The sequence below is a fragment of the Podarcis erhardii genome (assembly GCF_964252035.2).
Source record: "Podarcis erhardii genome assembly, chromosome: 4".
NCBI classification, from domain to species: Eukaryota; Metazoa; Chordata; class Lepidosauria; order Squamata; family Lacertidae; genus Podarcis; species Podarcis erhardii.
In genome coordinates this window covers 10984764-11006717 of record NC_138508.1, presented here as the reverse complement: position 1 = coordinate 11006717, position 21954 = coordinate 10984764, and the positions used below count along the sequence as shown (strand labels likewise).

The 21954-nt window shown below is 46.0% G+C and overlaps 2 protein-coding genes across 5 annotated transcripts in view; both read left to right on the top strand.

The window, feature by feature from the left end:
- Nucleotides 1–521: 521 nt before the first annotated feature.
- KCTD14 (potassium channel tetramerization domain containing 14) lies at nt 522–20852 on the top strand. Of its 4 annotated transcripts, none has more exons than XR_014156161.1 (3): nt 522–933; nt 3359–4550; nt 20253–20852. XR_014156161.1 is itself a non-coding variant. In XM_081860793.1 (2 exons), exons 1-2 carry the CDS (start codon nt 874–876, stop codon nt 4031–4033), a joined length of 732 nt encoding a protein of 243 aa, XP_081716919.1. In that variant the 5' UTR covers nt 522–873; the 3' UTR covers nt 4034–5776. The 4 variants fall into 4 exon arrangements, 2 of the variants coding, with proteins under 2 accessions (XP_081716919.1, XP_081716918.1); XR_014156162.1 differs by lacking the exon at nt 20253–20852 and adding an exon at nt 20050–20071 and having other exon boundaries at nt 3359–4361; XM_081860793.1 differs by lacking the exon at nt 20253–20852 and having other exon boundaries at nt 3362–5776.
- The window catches only part of INTS4 (integrator complex subunit 4), a 34378-nt gene continuing 23824 nt past the window's right edge, over nt 11401–21954 (top strand). The window contains exons 1-6 of the mRNA XM_081860191.1: nt 11401–11551; nt 13583–13780; nt 14047–14164; nt 15167–15273; nt 16992–17177; nt 19355–19405. Of these exons, the coding sequence (XP_081716317.1) occupies nt 11495–11551; nt 13583–13780; nt 14047–14164; nt 15167–15273; nt 16992–17177; nt 19355–19405 (717 nt within the window). The 5' untranslated portion in view covers nt 11401–11494. The remainder of the gene's footprint in view (nt 11552–13582; nt 13781–14046; nt 14165–15166; nt 15274–16991; nt 17178–19354; nt 19406–21954) is intronic.

Below are 21954 nucleotides of genomic sequence, written 5' to 3'. Positions count from 1 at the left end.
AATCATTCATTCATTCATTCCTGACTTTTTTGGTGCCTCACTTTCATAGCTCTCAACATTTCCCCTTTTTAAGGGAAATTCCATTATTCCAAATAGGATTCCTCGCAAGAAAAGGGGAAAGTTGACAGCTCTGCTCACTTTCCCGCCATATTAACCAAAGCCGGATACTTTAGCTGAGATTCCTGAAATTGCAGAGGGTTGGACTAGATGACTCTCGGGTCCCTTCCAACTCTATGATTCCTGGCCACAGCAGTCACTTGCGCTTCAAGGGGCAAAGGTGAGTCTAGGAGTTGCAAACCGAGCTGCAAACCTCTTCAGAGAGAGGGCAGCCCTGCCTAGAACAGGCAATTGACCGGTCTCCCAAAAGAGCGGCTAAGCTCTGAATGAGCTTCCTGTGCCTTTAAAAGACAGAGCAGTCGCTCAGGATAAGCTGTGGGAGCAGGGTGTAACCAGTTCACAAGAAGGGAGTGTTTCAGGCTACGCTAACCTGGACGTGAGACCTGAAGAAAGTGGGAGGGTCTGGGCCAGGGCTTCTTATGCAGGTGTCACAGGGAGGAATATATATATAGGCAGTGCTTCTCTCTCTGGGCTGCTCAGCAAAAGTTGGCTGCCAGAAGACAAGCCGGCCTGGAAAAATATTTCCACCTGCGGGTTACCTGCTTTGCACCTGTAACTCACCTGGGAAGTTCTCCAGGGAGCTGTGGCCGCCAAGTGGCAGGCAGGCGGATGTGCCGGAGTCAGCTGCGAGGGGGGAACCTGCTGTGGGAGAGAAAGAGAGAAAGATCAACACCCCTTCACCACATTGGGGTCTTTTGGGGGCTGGCTGCCCTTCCTGCAGATCTGAAGCTTGCAGGTGTGAGTTGAAGGGGAAAGATGAGCATTTCGTCGGAATCAAATTCCCTTCGGAAACAAATTGGGAGCAACCTGCAAACGGTGAGTGAATCACGGGGCCCAGGACTTCCTGGAACAGCTAGCTGGGGAGGGGCTGTGCAGCTCCGAGCTTTGAGAAGGTCGTGGGTTCAATGCCCAGGATCTCCAGGTAACAGAAAGGCCCAGGTAAGTTGGTGACTTCTTTCTCTCTGCCGGAGCCCCTGGAGAGCTCCTCTGAATCAAAGTTAACAATACTGGTCTCAGGGACCAGTGCCAGATTTACGTATAAGCTAAACAAGCTATAGCTTAGGGCCCCCCTCTCTTGGCCCCCCCCCAAAAAAAAATTAAAGGAGAAAAAACCTGGATCTACATTTCCAAAATATATAATAAAAAAACCAAATAAAATAAAACCTACATACAGCAACAGTGTTTTGTGTTGTGCAGGCTCCTATGATGTAAGTCAGGCATGTCCAACAGGTAGATTGCAATCTACTGGTAGATCACGGGGTGTTCCTGGTAGATCCTGGTTGATCTCTGGCCCCTCAGCGATCTCCTTACAAAATAACCAACTCTGGCTTCCTAAAAAAAGCTCCACAACTTTGGGTAGATCACTGCTGCCAGTCTTTTCAGGACAATGGGTAGACCACTGCCAGTTTTTCTATACTGTGAGTAGATCACAGACTATTGGGACTTGGACGTCCCTGATGCAAGCCCCGCCTGCTAGCCTGCTCCCTAAAATATCACTGTTTCGCTCATTTCTATATATAGGGTGCCTCCATTCTGCATGGATTGATTGCATGGCAACATGTGCAAATGGCTTGAGATACCTGTTAGGTCCATAAATTACCATATAGCATATATTCAACACAAAAAAGCAGCAGAAATTTGTTGTTGACAAAGGACAGCTGGACATATGAAGGACCCCATTACCTTCAGGAGCTTAGGGCCTCATCAAAGCTAAATCCAGTCCTGTCAGGGACCATCATCCACACCAACCTTTGCTCCACAGGTATGGGCTTTCCAGGGCTTTCTCGGAGTGTCCCCCCCCATTTGTTATGGTGTTTTCCCTGGGGAAACCCGCAGTTTCCCACTGAATCTGAGCAAAAAGCAATCTGTTCAGTGATAAAAAGTGGGTTTTCCTGCATCTAGAAATGCAGAGCAGAGGTAACTGGGTGAGCCCTCAATGCGACAGTGATACCTCTCAGGGCTCATCTGGTTCTGTTTTATTTATTTATTTCATTTATAAACAGATTTCTGTTTATGCTGTGATTTCCAGGCTCAGGTTTGGGACTTCCAAGCTCAGGTCTGAGAGGGTGGGGGTTTTTTTTGTTCCTGCAGCTTTCCCTGGGAAAACCCTCTGTTTACTCCTGAATCGGAACAAATATCAATGGGGGGTTTCCACAAATTTACGTTTGTTCCCATTCAGCAGAGGATTTTCCCAGGGAAAACGGTGGGACAAAAATTGTGGCACAAATGGAAGTCTGCATGAGCCTTTATTCTGCCATTATTATTATTATTGTTGTTGTTGTTATTATTATTATATTCTATTTATTCTTGCTTTTCACATGAAAGTGTCTCAAAGCGAGTAACAATGTAAGAACAGAAATAGCAAAAAAAACCCCAAACCATAAAAACCAAGTATAAGAACATGAATAAGTAATAATGTTAATAATAATGTTAATAATAAACATGTAATAATGTTAGCTTAATCACTATGATTAAGCTAACATTATTACAAAAATATACCTATTAACCAGCCTAACAGGTTTATCGGGAAATGAGTACAGTATTTCTTTAAAATGTTTTCGAACGTTTCAACGTTAATGCTTTCAACCTGCGGTAACAGTATTACGTAAGGCTCTTCATCCTTGATTTATTTTATTAATAAGATATTTTTTAAAAAACAACAACCCAAGAACGCAAAATGCTCATCCATAAATATTTAGAAAAAGACAGGTCCACCCTGTCAACCCCAGAGTCGGTCACGACTGGACCTAATGGCCAGGGGTCCCTTTACCTTTACCTTTACCTCATGTGCCCAAGAAAGTTGAAAATAAAGAGGGGGACACATTTTCTCTGCTGCTACTATTAGTTCTTGGCGTTCAATATCCCACAACCTAGTTTTTATTATAGCCTTTGCAGATGGTAGGGACATTGATCGCAAAAGTTCCACTGACAGCCCAAGTTGCTGTACCTTCTTGTTAAACTGTTGTAGCCCTGGGGAAAGAAAGGGGGGTATAAATATTAAAATTATTATTATTATGGATTAGGACATCCCTATTTTCATTGGAGAAATGTTGGAGGGTTTGCAAAAGCGGATGTGCAAAAAGAGACACCAAACATATTTGGTTACCCTCCAAAATAAGGGCTAAAAGCCTGCGTTAATGAACTTAAAGATTGGAAAAATGATAAACAGTGAGAAATCAGAGTGGACAGATTCATCCTTCCTTCCCTGGATATCACCTTGTTTCCTTTTCTTTGTTTTCAGCAGTCTCAAATCATAGAGCTCAATGTTGGCGGGGAGATATTCACCACCACCCTAAGCACCATGAAGAAGCACCCTGGTTCCAAGCTGGCTGAGATGTTTGCCAGTGGGCAGACCAAGCTCCGCACGGACCCCGAGGGAAGATATTTCATAGACCGGCCCGGGACTTACTTCAAGTACATCTTGGAATACCTGCGCAGCAACCAGGTGCCCACAAACTGTGTCCAGGAGGTGTACAAGGAAGCCCTCTTTTACGACATCGAGCCTTTGGTCAAGCAGCTGGAGGACTCTCCCCAGATCTTTGGGGAGCTGGTGGCCAGGAAACAGTTCCTCGCCCGCGTGCCCAGCTACAACGAGAACATCGAGCTGATGATCCGCATCGCGAGGGCAGAAGCGGTGGCGGCCCGGCAGTCTAGCGTCATGGTGTGCGTGATGAAGACGGACGAGGATGTCGTCAAGTGCCATGACACCCTCAATGGCTTGGACTCCTACAAGAAATCGGTGGTCAAGTTTGGACCCTGGAAAGCCTCTCCCGGCATTTCTGACCTCCTCGACTGCATCAAGATTGATGTGGAGGCCAAAGGGTACAAAATCTCTCTCCAGGGCTACGTTCCAGAAAAGGGCTTCCGTTTCAAATCCAATGACTACTTCTACAAATTTCTCTTCACTTGGTGGTAGCGGAAAGCCAGCGGGAAGGGCCTCGGCCCAGTATACCTGAAGGAGCCTCTCGACCCCCATTGTCCAGCCCGGACACTGAGGCCCAGCTCTGAGGGCCTTCTGGCGGTTCCCTCACTGCGAGAAGTGAGCTTACAGGGAACCAGGAAGAGGGCCTTCTCGGTGGTGGCGCCCGTCCTGTGGAACCGCCCTCCCATCAGATGTCAAGGAAATAAACAACTACCTGACTTTTAGAAGACATCTGAAGGCAGCTCTGTTTAGGGAAATTTTTAATGTTTGACCTTTCATCATGTTTTTAATACAGTGGTACCTCAGGTTACATACGCTTCAGGTTACAGACTCCGCTAACCCAGAAATAGTGCTTCAGGTTAAGAACTTTGCTTCAGAATGAGAACAGAAATCGTGCTCTGGTGGCACGGCAGCAGCAGGAGGCCCCATTAGCTAAAGTGGTGCTTCAGGTTAAGAACAGTTTCAAGTTAAGAACAGACCTCCGGAACGAATTAAGTACTTAACCCCTGAGGTACCACTGTATTCTGTTAGGAGCTGCCCAGAGTGGCTGGGGAAACCCAGCCAGATGGCTGGGGTATAAATAATAAATTTATTATTATTATCATTGTTGTTATTATAGCTCAGTAGTAGGTCCCACGCCTCACCTGCAAAATCCAGTCCTCGTTGGCATCTCTGGGCAAGACTGGAGATTTCCCCTGCCTGAAACTCCACAAAAACTCCAGTCAGTGTAGACAAATATTGAGCTAGAGGGGCTAGTGGTCTGATTTGGCATAAGGCAGGTTCCTATGTTCTTATATCCAATGGGTTGGTGCTTCAAAGTAAGTGGACTTCAGCTGCTGATAATATTGCCTGCTGGAATGTCCTGAGAGCTTTGCTCCTGTTGGCAGCCCGACAGATCCCCAACACATTTGGCGCAAGGGTGCATTTCCCCGTTCCCGAGTGGAGTTAATTTGTCTTGATTCAGAGGCATGCATCTTGGCTATATCTATCTCACCTGCTCCTCCCGCAATTTCCACCTGGATTCGTACTGTTGCAAGGAAAATACAGGCAACTCCCAGTTTACACGCACTGAAATGGCATATACCTTGGTTCTCGAACTTAATCCTTGGTTCTCGAATTTAATCCATTCCAGGAGGCCTTTCAATTCCCAAAACGGTTCGAAAACCAAGGCACGGCTTCCGATTGGCTGCAGGGGCTTCCTGCACTTAAGCAGAAGCTGTGTTGGACGTTTGGCTTCTGAAAAACATTCGCAAACTGGAACGCTTACTTCCGGGTTTGCAGCGTTTGGGAGCCGATTTGTTCGGCAACTAAGCCGTTCGGGAACCAAGGTTTGACTGTATTTGAAGCACCAGTGAAAAAGCCTGCAAACACCCTGTTCTGCCACCACCCTGCAATGCGTATTTGTGCAAAAAGGTGCGATGCGTATTTGTGCGGTCACACACATATTGAACATGTGTACATGGGGAGTTGCCTGTACTACAGTTCCCAGGGGACAGATTGCCCGTGGTCTTGATTTATGGTGTGCCGTGGTCCGAAGGTTATTTTTTTGTGGGGCTCAGAGCTGATAGACTCCCAGCTCTTTGGCTGTATTGTACCAGGGAGAGGACAAGAGCGCATGGTGCACAAATAGACTTTGTGACTGTGTACATCAGCATACCACAGAGCCTAGGGCTTGCTGATCAGAAGGTTGGTGGTTCGAATCCCCGCGAGGGGGTGAGTTCCCGTTGCTCGGTCCCTGCTCCTTGCCCACCTAGCAGTTTGAAAGCATGTCAAAGTACAAGTAGATAAATAGGTACCGCTCCGGAGTTTCTGTGTGCTGCTCTGGTTCGCCAGAAGCGGCTTAGTCATGCTGGCCACATGACCCAGAAGCTGTATGCCGGCTCCCTTGGCCAATAAGCGAGATGAGCGCAGCAACCCCAGAGTTGTCCGTGACTGGACCTAATTCCTTTACCTTTACATCAGCATATAGCACCTGACACAGAGGAACAGCTTTCTGGTTGTTTGAGGAATGTATTCTTTAGGGGCAGTCTGAACATTTATTTCAAGACTGGAGAGCTGTACAGAGCCCTCATATTGGCTGCACCTGCACCTCTGGATTAAATAAGGTAATAAAGCTGTAATCATATGCAAACTCGGTAGGCAAGAAACACATCCCTCTTGGTAAACATGCTTTTGAAGAATGTCAAATTAGGAACTGAGAACGTATTTCCATCTTCTGGTTTCTCCCAGCTAGTGGATAACTCTTGTGGCAATGAGTTCTGAAGAGTGAGTGATTGTGTGAATAGCACTTCTTTCTGGCTGCCTGAACCAGCCATCACTTTCACTAGTGGCCCCACTAGCGAAACCCAAAACCAATGGCATAAAATTGTTGGTGGGGCAGGGGGAAGGAAAACAAATATTAGTCAGTTAGTTAAGTATTCCTATTGTTTTACTTGATGGGTGGTGGGGCAGCTGCCAGTATGTGACTGAACCCTACCCCAAAATAGCAATAGTTTGGAAATTCTAAGTGTGGTCAGCCAGGTACGTCCTCTTTTTGTGGTCTACAAACATCACCATTCCCCGCCCCCCCATCTGCCACCAGCACTTCTGCTATATTAGCCCTTATGAACACCCTTTGTATTCATTATTGAGATTCAAGGCAGCTTCTCGATTTAGTATCCTTGTTCTTTTTAGGGATATTTGAACAAATCACATGCCTTGGATTACTTCATGTTTATTTTTAAACTCGAGTGCTGTCTTCCGTCATAGCACTGCATGTCTGTTTCGCTTAATTGACATTTATTTGTTCTGCAAAAGGCTGTGTATGCACAGTGCATTTAAAGAGTGTTTTGTTCTCCCAAAGACGCCTGGAAACTGTAGTTTGACCCTCACAAAGCTACGATTCCCAGCACCCTTTAGTTAAAGTTCCCAGAATTCCTGGGTGGCCAGGGGGAGTGCTTTACATAAATGTCTATGCAAAGACTCAGCAGCATGCAGATTTCTGCAGCTGTAAGAGCATAAATACTGCAGAATAGAACACATAAGGACAACAATATATCTAGCAGGTGAGAGGGTGGAATCAGGTGTTTAGGAACTTTTGAAACTTGAATATGGGTTAGGATGCAATATTATCTGTCAGGCTCAGAGACGAGCGAAGACACAAATATTGAAAAAGCAGTGCGGGGAGCATTTTTATAACTTCCCAGTAAACTTTGTAACTGTCCTTAAGGTGGCTCTTCTTGTATGAAGGAACTTGCAACGGAGATTGCAACGTGAAGTTTACAACACACCAAGAGGTTCCATGCTATCACTTGTGGATTGAATTCACTGGTGCTAGGATGTTACCGTCGCAACTGAGATTTTTGGAATATTAAGTGGTCTATAAGTGCAAATAAATAAATAAATAAACTGGCTTATATATATTTTTTTTTGCATGTGTGTGTGTGAATGACCACTATTAAATTCATAATGACCACAGTTCATACTTATCTGCATGGCAATTTCTTCAGGGTTCACGGTTGACAATTTGCTCCTTTTCTCTGCAGCTCCCCCCCCCCAATGTATCCTCGAAACCTGGGGGAGGGCAGAGAGATGAGAGCAAGTGAAGCTCTAATTAAATGTGAAGCCTTCTGTGCTGGACACCGAGCAAGATCTGTTCCGGCTCACCTGGTGTCACATTTAATTTGGGTCAAAGTTTGAGCCACTATGCAAGTTATATAGAATTATGGGATAGTGGAAGAAGGCAGAGTTTATCATTGCAGACAGGTGGAGGTGTGTTTTTCAGTGCTTCAACACATTTTAAAAACACACACAACTTTCTGCATGTAGAAGACTAGCACATCAGGGAGATGCCTGTTCTCAATTTCTCTCTGCCATACCCTTGTTTTCTGCATGTGGGGTCCTTTTTATGCGAAGTACTGTAACAGGGAGTCCTTTGAGCACCCCACATTTGCCTAATGTTGGCTCCCAGTGTGGTGTAGTGGTTAGGAGCGGTAGACTCGTAATCTGGGGAACCGGGTTCGCGTCTCCGCTCCTCCACATGCAGCTGCTGGGTGACCTTGGGCCAGTCACACTTCTCTGAAGTCTCTCATAGAATCATAGAATCATAGAGTTGGAAGAGACCACAAGGGCCATCGAGTCCAACCCCCTGCCAAGCAGGAAACACCATCAGAGCACTCCTGACATATGGTTGTCAAGCCTCTGCTTAAAGACCTCCAAAGAAGGAGACTCCACCACACTCCTTGGCAGCAAATTCCACTGTCAAACAGCTCTTACTGTCAGGAAGTTCTTCCTAATGTTTAGGTGGAATCTTCTTTCTTGTAGTTTGGATCCATTGCTCCGTGTCTGCTTCTCTGGAGCAGCAGAAAACAACCTTTCTCCCTCCTCTATGTGACATCCACAGCCCCACTCACCTCACAGAGTATTTGTTGTGGGGGAGGAAGGGAAAGGAGAATGTTAGCCGCTTTGAGACTCCTTAAAAGGGAGTGAAAGGCGGGATATCAAATCCAAAGTCGTTGTCCTCCTCCTCCTCTTCTTCTTTTTCTTCAGCTTGGGGGTCACAACCAAGAGACTTCAGCCAGGAGATAGAAGCAAAACAGCAGCCAGTAGGCCTGATCTTTATTGTTGCAACAAGACTTCCCACTGACACAGAGACGTAGCAGCCAGAAACCCTGAACAATGGTTACATCAGTATTTTCAAGTTTCCCAAAGTTTCCCATAATACATCATCAAGACATCATATATGTCACAGGGAGGACATGGGTGGCGCTGTGGTCTAAATCACTGAGCCTTGTGGGCTTGCCGATCGGAAGGTTGAGGGTTCGAATCCCTGCAGCGGGGTGAGAAAATTGGTGGTTTGAATCCCCGCGACGGGGTGAGCTCCTGTTGCTCTGTCCCCGCTCCTGCCAACCTAACAGTTTGAAAGCACGCCAGTGCAAGCAGATAAATAGGTACCACTGCAGCAGGAAGGTAAACGGCGTTTCCGTGCACTCTGGTTTCCATCATGGTGTCCCGTTGCGCCAGAAGCGGTTTAGTCATGCTGACTGCACAACCCGGAAAGCTGTCTGTGGATAAACACTGGCTCCTTTGGCCTGAAAGCGAGATGAATGCTGCAACCCTGTCCAGGGGTCCTTTACCTTTTTACCTGGATATGTCACAGAAAAGGTGTGGTCTCAGGTAGAACCTGAGAGCCAGGCATGCCCCTGTCACTCAAATATAGTATTTCACACTTACTCCATCACAGTACAAAGGAAAGTATTTAAAGTTCCCTGGTCCCCGAGTCAAATCAGATATACTCCTTTGTCTTGTCCGGACTTCGTCCCACTGTGGGGTGCGTAGGCGTTGTGATTGAGATGGTTATCTGTCTGACACTCTTGGGGCAGGATATCACCAGACATGACTCCTTGGGAGGGTCCTGCAAACTTGACTGTACATCTATGGGATTATGATGGGCTCAGTAACCCCTCCCCTTAGATCAGGGTTATAGTGGCACTGTGGTCTAAACCACTGAGCCTCTTGGGCTTGCCGATTGGAAGGTTGGCGGTTCAAATCCCCATGACGGAGTGAGCTCCTGTTGCTCTGTCCCAGCTCCTGCCAACCTACCAGTTCGAAAGCACGCCAGTGCAAGGTAAATGGCAGTTCCGTACTCTCTGGCTTCTGTCACGGTGTCCCGTTGTGCCAGAAGCGGTTTAGTCATGCTGGCCACATGACCTGGAAATCTGTCTGTGGACAAACGCCGGCTCTCTTAGCCTGAAAGTGAGATGAGCGCCGCAACCCCATAGTTGCCTTTGACTGGACTTAACCGTCCAGGGGTCCTTTACCTTTTCCTTGCCTTTTGCCCCTTATATCTCACTTCCCTGGGTCCTAATGCCATTGGAACTGAGAAGATTGATGATTTCTTATGAATTTCTAAAGTTTTCCCATAGAATAACATTGAGCCAGTATATAGATACTGCTGCATTTGGTATTGACACTTTCCGTGTTTTCCTTTGTTGGAGACCTGGGGCCCCTGAGCTGAGCTTCCCTTGCAGATGCAATGCCTTTGCAGATATGTTTCTGTATTTTTTCCCTTGACACTAGAGGATTAGGTTTTTCACAGGTGAAAAGGCAGGGAAAGTGATAACAGTCTAGTATTCACTCACTTTAGTTTAACTCTTTATTCTAATTTAAGACCTTTCAGGTGCTGGATTCAAATCCTAACACCCTGACCTTAAATGTCACTCTAAATTGGGGGGCTGGGCTAGAAAGCACCACATGCTAGGAAACTAAAATAAAATACAGAGGCAAAACCTCAAAATGGGACTGAAAAAAAGTTTTATAAAATAGTAAAATGCTGTTATCAGAAGGCCTGGAGAGATTTTTTTCCTGAAGGGGAAAAAAACAGCTGTCTTGTGTTGCTGAAGAATGCCTTTACCAAAACATGCTGACATTTATAACAGCATTTTTTCCCTATTTTATAAAAGTAATTTGTTAATGTTCTCCCTCCACTCGGGTCCTGCTTTTAGGGCTCTAGTTGGGCCACCGTGAGAACAGGTCGAGGTGGGCCACTGACTTGATGAAGGGAAACCCAGCCAGATGGGCGGGGTATAAATATTATTATTATTATTATTATTATTATTATTATTATTATTACTATTATTATTATTAGGCAGGGGCCGTTCTGATGTTCTTATTTCTGTCTCCCTTTAAAAATTTGATCCCTTAAGTAGCAGGATCTAAAAGCAAGCAAGCAAATAAATCAGTGCCTTTGAGCATGTGCAGAGCGCCCTTACATCACAACCAGCTCCATTTCTACCCACGCATAAGGCAGTACAGTATTTCAGGAAAAGCTGGCCCCGCCCCTCTCCGTCCGCCCCGCCCCTTTTTGCGACTTCCGAGCCTACAGTCTATTTGCCCAACAAGGGGCTACAGTCTTAAGTGACATTTCGTTTATAGAGACTTCCGGGTCCTCATCGCATGCATTAAATCCCTTGCGGGGCAAGAGTGGTGGCTGTTAAATAGGAGCCACTAAGCGTATAAAAAACCGAATAGCCAGGCATCCAGAAGGAGCTTAGAGCGCTGCCTGAAACAGTTAAGCAACTGAAGGTTTCTTTGCAAATGATTTTCCAATAATCATGCCCTTCGCCCTAAAAAAAAAGGGTGTGTGAGTTTGGGCAGAGGCAGATTAATTGAGACCTTCACGTCTCTCCTTGGTGCAACAGCCCCTGCGAGCTTTCAAGGCGCCGCAACCTTCTCCGGCTTTTCTCGAATTCTTAACATGGCTATATAAGAATATTCCCCATTTACTTCCTCCCCTCTTCGCCTCCGCACGCGGAGGAGTCTGATGGCTGCGATTGGAAGCCCGAAGTAGAAGGGCGGAAGGCTTAAGAACCTCATCTCTTTGACTTATACTCGGCGCGGGAGGGAGGGAAGGAAAAGGGAGAGGACGGTGGCCGGCGGGGCTCAGCCGGCGCCGGAAAGCGAAATAGCAAGACCATCATGGCGGCGCACCTGAAGAAACGGGTGTACGAAGAGTTCAGCAAAGTGGTGGTCCAGGTAACCGGCGAGGCCTTGGAAGTGGGGTGGGGAGGGGAAGGGAGGGGGATAGGGCGAAACCTGTAAAGCTTCTTCGTCTCCCATCCACGGCAAGGGCAATGTTGCGCAGTGGTTAGAGTGGCGGGCTTAGGGACCTGGGTTCAAATCCTGCCACTCATTGGGTGTGACCTCGGTGCGGGTGGAGGGGGGGGGAGGTAGCTGCTCTCGCCTCTCATCCTGACCCCACCTCACAGGGTTGTTGTAAGGATTAAACTATGGCCTCTTAGAAATGGGAGGGATGTTTTCAGTGCATTTGTTTTTCCTCTTGGCCTTAATGTTTCTACGCGGGGCCTGTTGTTTGTTTGGTTGTAAGTCGGTTTGGGTTACCCTGGGAAGGATGAAAAGTGGCTAACAAATTCATAATAATAATAATAATAATAATAATAAAATAATAAATAATAATAATAATAATAATAATAATAATAGAATTTATTAATTTCGATCACAGACCAGTTCCAGCTCACATACAATATCAGGGAAGTCATAAAACATGATAGGGATACATTTGAGTTTACAATTGGGTTTACACTTGGGTACAGATATAGCAGCAGTTAAAAATACATAAATTTTAATCACTAAAATATACAGTGGTACCTCAGCTTACATACGCTTCAGGTTACAGACTCCGCTAACCCAGAAATAGTACCTCGGGTTAAGAACTTTGCTTCAGGATGAGAACAGAAATTGCGCGGCGGCGGCGGCGGGAGGCCCCATTTAGCTAAAGTGGTTCTTCAGGTTAAGAACAGTTTCAGGTTAAGAACGGACCTCTGGAACGAATTAAGTTCTTAACCCGAGATACCACTGTAAGCCAAAATTGTCATTTAAGGCCTTAGTCATTATGGTAGCACAGCTTGTTCCCTTAGGTTTTATGGCAGTCGCACAGAATTTGGCCTATTAATAATAATAATTAAATGAAGGTGATAGAGAACTGTGCATGCCACTTAGAGCTCCTTGGAGGAGAAAGACAATGCAGTCAGTAATTAAATAATGTTAAGGGGCAATGATTGTGAACCTTATATGCAGAGAAAGGCACTCTTGGTAGGTTGCAGGTTCATTACGCTTGCTTACAATTTTGCCAGCTGATTTCTTGGGTGTTGTGTGATGAGCAGAAAACCTGCGGGCAAAATGATGCTTTTCTGGTAATCACCTCTGTCTACATGTTGGGAAAGCTTTATCTGTTGGATTTCTGCCTGGCAAATGATTTGAGAGCTCATTAAGAAGTGAAATCGGATCTCTCCTCCAAGTTTTGGAATGTGACACTGTAACATTTGGTATTCAGGGTTTTTTTTAAAACCTCTTGTTTTGAGATCTATCTTTGAAAGGCAGCAGCCCTTCTCTGTGGCAGCTCCCCATTCCCCAATTTATTTACCGTATTTTTTGCTCTATAAGACTCACTTTTCCCCTCCTAAAAAGTAAGGGGAAATGTGTGTGTGCGTCTTATGGAGCGAATGCAGGCTGCGCAGCTATCCCAGAAGCCAGAACAGCAAGAGGGATTGCTGCTTTCACTGCGCAGCGATCCCTTTTGCTGTTCTGGCTTCTGAGATTCAGAATATTTTTTTTGTTTGTTTTCCTCCTCCAAAAACTAGGTGCGCCTTATGGTCTGGTGCGTCTTATGGAGCGAAAAATACGGTGATGCTCTTCCCAGAGGGGTTCACCTGGTGCCAGCCTTGTCATTGTTTCAGTACCAGGCAAAGGTAGGGTTAGTGAAAAGTGAAAGTCCAGACAGGTGTGTTGTATTTTTATCGTAAGCCACTTTGGGACTCTTAGTGGGCAGTAAAGTACAAATCTAATGAATATAACCCTTTTCCACATTTCCCCCAATTTGGTGAGCTCCTAAAGGCTCCTAGGATGTTGTAGACAAGTGAAATAGCGTGAAGCTATAATAACAGCAATAAGGAAGTTACTCTGGAACAAGTTGTGGAGAACAAGTTAATACTGCCGCTCTTGCTTGTTTGTGTGTGACTGCAGCCTAACACAGCGTTCGTATTTCAGCAACAGCAGCATGAGGAAATTTCAGCGAAGAAACTCCGACTGACCAAACCAAGTAAGTCGGCCGCACTCCATGTGGATCTGTGCAAGGCAACTTCGCCAGCGGACGCTTTGCAGTACCTCCTTCAGTTTGCTCGGAAGCCAGTAGAAGCCGAAAGTGTGGAAGGAGTGGTCAGAATCTTGCTGGAGCATTATTACAAGGTAGGGCCAAGGGGCAGTATCTCATGGTATCGCAAGGTGTCTTGGGAGCAAAAATCAGTCAATTTATTGGGATTTTAAGAATGAAAATGTAATGGTAAGAAGTTGAAATTTGGGGAGTATTGTTTGCTACTGCACAGGTGACAGTGGTTGAGGAGGACCGTATTGAAAGTCTACTTTTATGTAAATTCTGTGATGGATACTGCGCACCCAGATAGAGTTGGTTTGTTAAGGCTTTAGTCCTCCTTTTTCTCTTATTGTCATCCTAGGAGAATGATCCTTCTGTGAGGTTGAAGGTTGCTTCCTTGCTGGGTTTGCTGACAAAGACTCCAGGCTTTTCTCCTGACTGCATTCTGGATGATGCCATCAACACACTCCAAAATGAGAGTAGGTGATATTTTTCAAACGGAGTCTGGTGAGGTGTATGAATTCTTCCAGATTTCACTTTGTTGGGGGTGAGGGTTGTTGTACATGCACACTGCTTTCATATCATTGCATGAAACTGCTTTAGATTGAGTCATATTATAGGTATCTGCCTAGACCAGGGATAACCGGTGGTTATGGTTGCAGCCTCTCCACCCAGGGATGGGGAGAGTTTTAGACAAAAGCATTTGGAGGGCACCTCATTGATTAGCCCTGAATCTTGTTTGAAAAATGGTTTGGTTTGCACATCATTACCAAGGTTTAGCGTGAATGTGTGAGGATGCGGGCTTCAGGAGAGGAGATTGCAGATGCCGGACTGCTCCCTAGTCCTCCTGCTACTGTGGTGAGCTAAGTCATGGTTTGGCATAGTGTTTGGCTGAACCTGGGCTCGTGGTTTAGCTCTCTCCAGGCTTGCAGCAAGCTTGCAACCAAGGTTTGCCCTGTCACTTATAAAACTGACCGACTGGTACAGAAAAGTGGCAGGACGTACAATCATACCTCAGGTTGCGAACGCTGCGGGTTGTGCGTTTTTGGGTTACAGACTGCGCTGAACCCGGAAGTACTGGAACGGCGCTCGCACATGCGCAGAACCACTAAATCACATCATGCGCATACGCAGAGCTGCGAGTTGCGAACGCTGCGGGTTGTGTACGTGCCTCCTGCACAGATCACGTTTGCAACCCGAGGTATGACTACCGTAAAAAGTGTATGAAACAGAATCGCTGGCGTTTCTCCTTTTGGCAGAGCAGATGGAAAGACTAGAAGGCCGGTCTCCATAGTAATAAAAAGCCGGTGCGATATTTGAGAATGATGTTTGGAAATTCAAGTGAAGAGTTAAAATGATTAAATCAAATGGTTACCTGCTTAGATTCAGCGTAGTTGCTGGGCCATGTGCCTCCAGACCCAAGACATGAGTGAATGCAAGATGAAATAATGACTTTTTTAAAAAAAACTGTTGTTTTTAAGAGTCCCACCAAGTTCTTGCTCAGCTGCTGGATACCTTGTTGGTGATTGGAAAGAAGCTCCAAGAAAGCCCTGCGGTGAGGATGCGCCTGGTGGATGTTGCCTGCAAGGTAATTTGAACTATTAAATACAGTGGTGCCTCACAAGACGAAAAGAATCCGTTCCGCGAGTCTCTTCGTCTAGCGGTTTTTTCGTCTAGCGAAGCAAGCCCATTGACGGCTTAGCGGATTAGCGCTATTTGCGCTATTAGCGGCTTAGCAGATAAGCGGCTTAGCGGCTTAGAAAAAGGGGGGGGGAGGAAAAAAACCCCGCAGGAACTCGCAAGACATAGGAAATTCGTTTTGCGAAGCACCTCCAAAACGGAAAACCCTTTCGTCTAGCGGGTTTTCCGTCTTGCGAGGCATTCATCTTGTGGGGCACCACTGTATCGAAATATTTTTAGGTGGAGCGAAGCTTCCTTCAGCCTGAGAGCTGCATTTCCCCTTCGGGGGTGGTGAGCAGGCTAGAGGCAAAAGCTGCGCAGAGCACTAGATGCAACTCTTACAGTTGGCTACATTCCAGCCAGGCAAAAGTCAGAGGCTCTACATAGCACCCACCCAACACCCCTTTCCGTCCATGCAGCCAAGAGGCATTATTACAGTTCAAGGACACCTGTAGCCAAGCAAAAAATAGGGCCTAGAGCACTGTAGGGAGGGAGCATGACCTAAGGAGGGAGAAAGGTTGTTTTCTGCTGCTCCAGAGAAACAGACACGGAGCAATGGTTCCAAACTACAAGAAAGAAGATTCCACCCAAACATTAGGAAGAACTTCCTGACAGTAAGAGCTCTTCGACAGTGGAATTTGCTGCCAAGGAGTGTGGTGGAGTCTCCTTCTTTGGAGGTCTTTAAGCAAAGGCTTGACAACCATATGTCAGGAGTGCTCTTATGGTGTTTCCTGCTTGGCAGGGGGTTGGACTTGATGGCCCTTGTGGTCTCTGCCAACTCTATGATTCTATGATTCTATGAGATGGAAAAGTGGCTTGGGGAGAGGTTTTTTATTTTTAATAATAATAATAATAATAATAATAATAATAATAATAATAATAGTTTTTTATTCATTTTCTTGCACAGCCATACAACCTCTGACACCAAAATTGTTCCTAAGATAACAAAATCCAAGTAAAGCCAACCTACAAACAATAAACCAGACAGTGTATATATAGATTCACAAGTCTGCATCGTTATTCTCCCGAGGGTATGTCCCCTTTGAACAAATACAACTTAAACGTTGCATAATCCAGATATTTTTAAAGACCATTGGAACATATTTAACAGTATTTTTTTTAAATTGGTCTGCATTAAGAAATCTGCCAAAAATATATCTTTTTCCTTCTCCCTACCCCCTGTGACTGAATGTAACCTTTGCATCAATTTCTCAGTTAATGTGATTTCTCAGGCTTCGCTGTGCTATTTTACTATGCTTAACCATTGAAAGATTTTTGCTAGTATATAGCTGCTGAGATTTATTTATTTTTAATGTAAGATGCCCTGGTTTTCTGCTGGGTGTGTATGGAGATTTAATAAAGCCAACCCAGTTGGTTTTTTGACTCACCGCCCCCAATTATTGCTGAGATTTCATTAAAAAACCCCTTCCCCAAATTTGGCAACATGCTTAAAATTCCACTTCTTATAAGCCCAACGTCCCCAAGAGTGCTGCATCCCCAAACAAACAGGTCCATTAAAAAAAAACCCCAACAAGAACCTAACCTGAGGTTCCTCCGGTGAAGACAAAATGTCGGGAGAAGTTTGGGCTCATCTTTTCATTCATTTACTTCTTCCTTATTCCTCAGCATCTGACTGATTCTTCCCACGGGGTAAGGACCAAGTGCCTCCTCCTGATTGGCTACCTTGGGACTGTGGAAAAAGGCACCTCAAAAGAAGTCGAAGGCCAGCCTCCCAAAGACGTCCAGAAGATCATCGGGGATCACTTCAGTGACCAGGATCCTCGGGTTAGAACTGCGGCTATAAAAGCAATGGTAAGTGTCGGGAGCGTTGAGTTTCGCTTCCCTTAAATCAAAATCCTCCTTGAGTGGCATTGGAGGCTAGCAGGTGTTTTTGGGGTGAATTTAGCCACCATGGGGACTGCGAGTGGCCAGCAGGCATAGCCATGGGATGGCAGTCGTCCCCCTTTGAAGAATTGACCTGTCCTTCCTGTCTCTTACTCCCTTTCTTGGGTAGCCTTCCATGAAAAAGAAGGTGCTGACCAGGAAGTTGTCAGAGGGATTACCGTATTTTTCACTCCATAAGACGCATTTCCCCCCTCCTAAAAAGTAAGGGGAAATGTGTGTGCGTCTTATGGAGCGAATGCAGGCGGGAGGCTCTGCTCAGCGCTCCCTTTAAAGAGCTGCACACATGCTCCGCATGGCTCTTTAAAGGGAGCGTGGCTCTTGGAGGCTTTTCCCCGAGGAGGGAGAAGGGACTGATGGGCTGCCCTTCTCCCTCCTCGGGGAAAAGCCCCCAAGAGTCACACACACGCTCTGCACGGCTCTTTAAAGGGAGCGCTGAGCAGAGCCTCCTGCCTGCATTGGCATCTGGGACGCATACAGGCTTACATACTCTGGGCAGAATATTTTTTTTCTTGCTTTCCCCCTCTAAAACCTTGTTGTTGTTTAGTCGTTTAGTCGTGTCCGACTCTTCGTGACCCCATGGATCAGAACACGCCAGGCACTCCTGTCTTCCACTGCCTCCCACAGTTTGGCCAAACTCATGTTCGTAGCTTCGAGAACACTGTCCAACCATCTCGTCCTCTGGCGTCCCCTTCTCCTTGTGCCCTCCATCTTTCCCAACATCAGGGTCTTTTCCAGGGAGTCTTCTCTTCTCATGAGGTGGCCAAAGTCTTGGAGCCTCAGCTTCAGGATCTGTCCTTCTAGTGAGCACTCAGGGCTGATTTCCTTCAGAATGGATCGGTTTGATCTTCTTGCAATCCATGGGACTCTCAAGAGTCTCCTCCAGCACCAGAATTCAAAAGCATCAATTCTTCGGTGATCAGCCTTCTTCGTGGTCCAGCTTTCACTTCCATACATCACTACTGGGAAAACCATAGCTTTTACTATATGGAGCTTTTTTGGCAAGGTGATGTCTCTGCTTTTTAAGATGCTGTCTAGGTTTGTCATTGCTTTTCTCCCAAGAAGCAGGCGTCTTTAAATTTCATGGCTGCTGTCACCATTTGCAGTGATCATGAAGCCCAAGAAAGTAAAATCTATCAATGCCTCCATTTCTTCCCCTTCCATTTGCCAGGAGGTGATGGGACCAGTGGCCATGATCCTAGTTTGTTTTTTTGATGTTGAGCTTCAGACCATATTTTGCACTCTCCTCTTTCACCCTCATTAAAAGGTTATTTAATTCCTCCTCACTTTCTGCCATCAAGGTTGTGTCATCTGCATATCTGAGGTTGTTGATATAAAAACTCTAAAAACTAGGTGCGTCTTATGGAGCGAAAAATACGGTATAACAGGGGTCAGCAACCTGCCGCCCATGGGCCACAAGCGGCCCACGCGGGTCATTTAAATGGCCCACAAGCTGCCCCCGAACCAAGCCGCTCGCTCGGCGAGTCCCTGCATGCTGCGCTAAACCGGCAGAGTGGGGATCTGCTTCTGCGGTGCCGGAAATCACGTCTGCGCAGACGTGATCCAGCCCACGGAGCAATCTCCGCAGGAGTGTACTGGCCCAGGCAAGGTAAACCTTGCTGACCCCTGGATTATAATATTAAATTGGTTCTCTTTGAGTGATAAGGAGAAGGTGTGGCCGAATCCTGGTGATGGAGTCCCGACAGTTAACACCCATCCAGTCATCATAGGAAATGATGACCAAACAGCAACCTTGCACATGTGGCCTGAGTTCGAGTCCTGCAGTGTTTAATGGGTCTGACTCCTGGGGAAAAGTGTAGCCTTAAGCACATAATGGACTCAGTTGCAGAATTTGGATGTTTGAGACAGAACTCGTAGCAAAGGTGGAAAATAATCTTGTAAGGTTATCTCTGCAACTCAATTTATTTATTTTTTTATCAGTCTCCAGTGCTGATACCCTTAATAGCTAAACTCCAGTAGCAAATCCTTTAAGGACCTGTTCCTCTTGTGATCTTTCCCACCCATCATTTTTTTAAAAAAAAATGTTTTGTTTTGGGTACTATAATCACATTTTTTTTTCCCTACAGTTGCAGCTGCATGAAAGGGGATTAAATTTGCAGCAAACCATTTATAGCCAGGTAATTACTGTGTTCTCTGTGCTTAGTGAGGGGCCCTACCGTTAAGCTGGGCTGTGGAGGATGGCTGTGTCGCAAGTCTCGCTTCAGGATATTTTCGTTTCTTAAATTTTTAAATTGTGGCCAGTGCAGGCCCAGCATGAGCACCCAACATGTTGGGGCAAATGCCAGGAGCCCTGGAGGGCCCACTGCAATTGAAGTTAACTTCTTCTTCTCCTCCTTCTCCTCTTTCCTTTATTTTTAAACCATTCCCATTCTTTTAATAGCCTTCAGCCTGGGTGCCATGCGTGCTCCTCCAGGATTCTTTCTTATTTATTTATTTATGCTGCAATAAACATATGAAATCTTGACATATACATATACATTTATGATACTTATACAGTGGAACCTCGGCTTGCGAATGTGATCCATGCTGGAAGCACGTTCTCAACCCGCAGCGCTGCGTCTGTGCATGCGTGGGTCACGATTTGGCGCTTCTGCGCATGTGCAAAGCTCAATTTAGTGTTTCTGCACATGCACGAGCACCGAAACCCAGAAGTAACCCGTTCCGGTACTTCTGGGTTTGGTGCGGTGCGCAACCCGGAATCGCGTAACCTGAAGTGTCTGTAACCCGAAGTACCACTGTACATTATACAGAGGTACCTCAGGTTACATACGCTTCAGGTTACAGACTCCGCTAACCCAGAAATAGTACCTCGGATTAAGAACTTTGCTTCAGGATGAGAACAGAAATTGTGCTCCGGCGGCACGGCAGCAGCAGCAGGCCCCAATAGCTAAAGTGGTGCTTCAGGTTAAGAACAGTTTCAAGTTAAGTACGGATCTCCGGAACAAATTAAGTACTTAACCCAAGGTACCACTGTATTTGTAAATTCACATTTTCACATTTCATTATGTACCAACATTTATCCATTTCTTATTTCTTGCCCTGTGTCTTCCCTCCACCCGTGCATGACTTCCTGGTTATAATAATAACAAGAAACCTCCTCCAGGATTCTTTATCCAGCGCTTGGGTATCCCCGCTTGCGCGTTTTCTAAAATTAAAGCTGACTGCTTGGCCCTTTGCAAAAATTACGCAATCTGTGCTCTCTAATGACTGCAGCACATTTGCAATCCTCTCCCTGCCACCAAGCAATGGAAAAAAATATTGTGAAATGCAGCGTCCACTGGCTTAGTGCTTGTTTGTTTTGAAACAGGAGAGCTGCTGGGTGTGAGCAAATTGATCATCTTGGGACATCAAGCCCAAAATAGCAAGCTAGCCAACATTATTACCCAGATGATGAAAAGTTTGTCTTCCCCCTGGAGACAAACAAGAATCTAAGTTTTAAGCAGTGCAGGGGGTGGGGCAGCCATTAATAACGATCATTGCATGATCCTTCCATCCCTCTTTCCCTGCTCGGGAGTTTAGCTCAGCATATCTTACGTTTTTACTCCCAACAACCCTGTATGCAAGGCCCTGGCATTATAATTTCGTTTAAAAGTAAGCGGAAAAGATTTTAACCTCCTTTTCTGACTTCCCACCCACAAAGTGAATGCCCATTCTCCTTTTATGCTACTGAATTGCGTATTCAGTAGCATAAAAGCGTATTCAGCTTCCACTCTGAAGAACGCCAAAATTGGTGGGGGTTTTTTCCAGAGTAGTTTGCGGAGACTGAAAAAAATCCTGTACAGTGGTACCTCAGGTTAAGGACGTAATTCGTTCCGGAGGTCCGTTCTTAACCTGAAACTGTTCTTACCCTGAAGCACCACTTTAGCTAATGGGGCCTCCTGCTGCTGCTGCACTGCCAGAGCACGATTTCTGTTCTCATCCTGAAGCAAAGTTCTTAACCTGAAGCACTATTTCTGGGTTAGCGGAGTCTGTAACCTGAAGCGTATGTAACCTGAGGTACCCCTGTACAGTCTTTAGGCTCCCAGTCCCTGCTATACTGGTTTGGAGTTGAACAGAGTCCTTATTCACGTCACACTTAGTTAAATTATGGAACTCACTCCCATAGAAGGCAGTAATGGCCATCAATTTGGATGGCTTTAAAGAGGATCAGACGAATTCGTGGAGGAAAGGGCTATTGCTGCGTCAAGCTGTGGAGGCAGCAATGCTTCTGATTACCAGTTAATGGGAAACAAAGGAGGGGAGAGTGGTCTTGTGTTCAAATCCTGATCCCTTGTTTCCCTCAGGAATCTTTTTGGCCACTGTGAGAACAGGATGCTGGACTAGATGGTCCTTTGGCCTGATCCAGCAGGTTCTAATGAAGTTCCCGTGTTCATCAGGGACTCAGGTTTCTTTTTACAGTGGTACCTTGTTTCTCAAACATAATCTGTTCCAGAAGTCTGTTCCAAAACCAAAAGTTTTCCCAAACCAAGGCGCAATTTCCCATAGAAAGTACAGTGGACGCTTGGGTTTGCGAACGTGATCTGTGCGGGATGCACGTTCACAACCCGCAGCGGTGCGTTTGTGTGCTCGTGGGTTGCAATTCAGCGCTTCTGCGCATGTGCAAAGTGCGATTGAGTGCTTCTGTGCATGTGCAACTGCTGAAACCCGGAAGTAACCCGTTCTGGTA

What these genes read in the sequence shown, in the direction of transcription:
- KCTD14 (XM_081860792.1), top strand. Translation starts at nt 874, where the DNA reads ATGAGCATTTCGTCGGAATCAAATTCCCTTCGGAAACAAATTGGGAGC. An exon ending in TTGGGAGCAACCTGCAAACG is followed by an intron (nt 934 to 3,358) that starts GTGAGTGAATCA and finishes CTTTGTTTTCAG; the next exon opens with CAGTCTCAAATCATAGAGCT.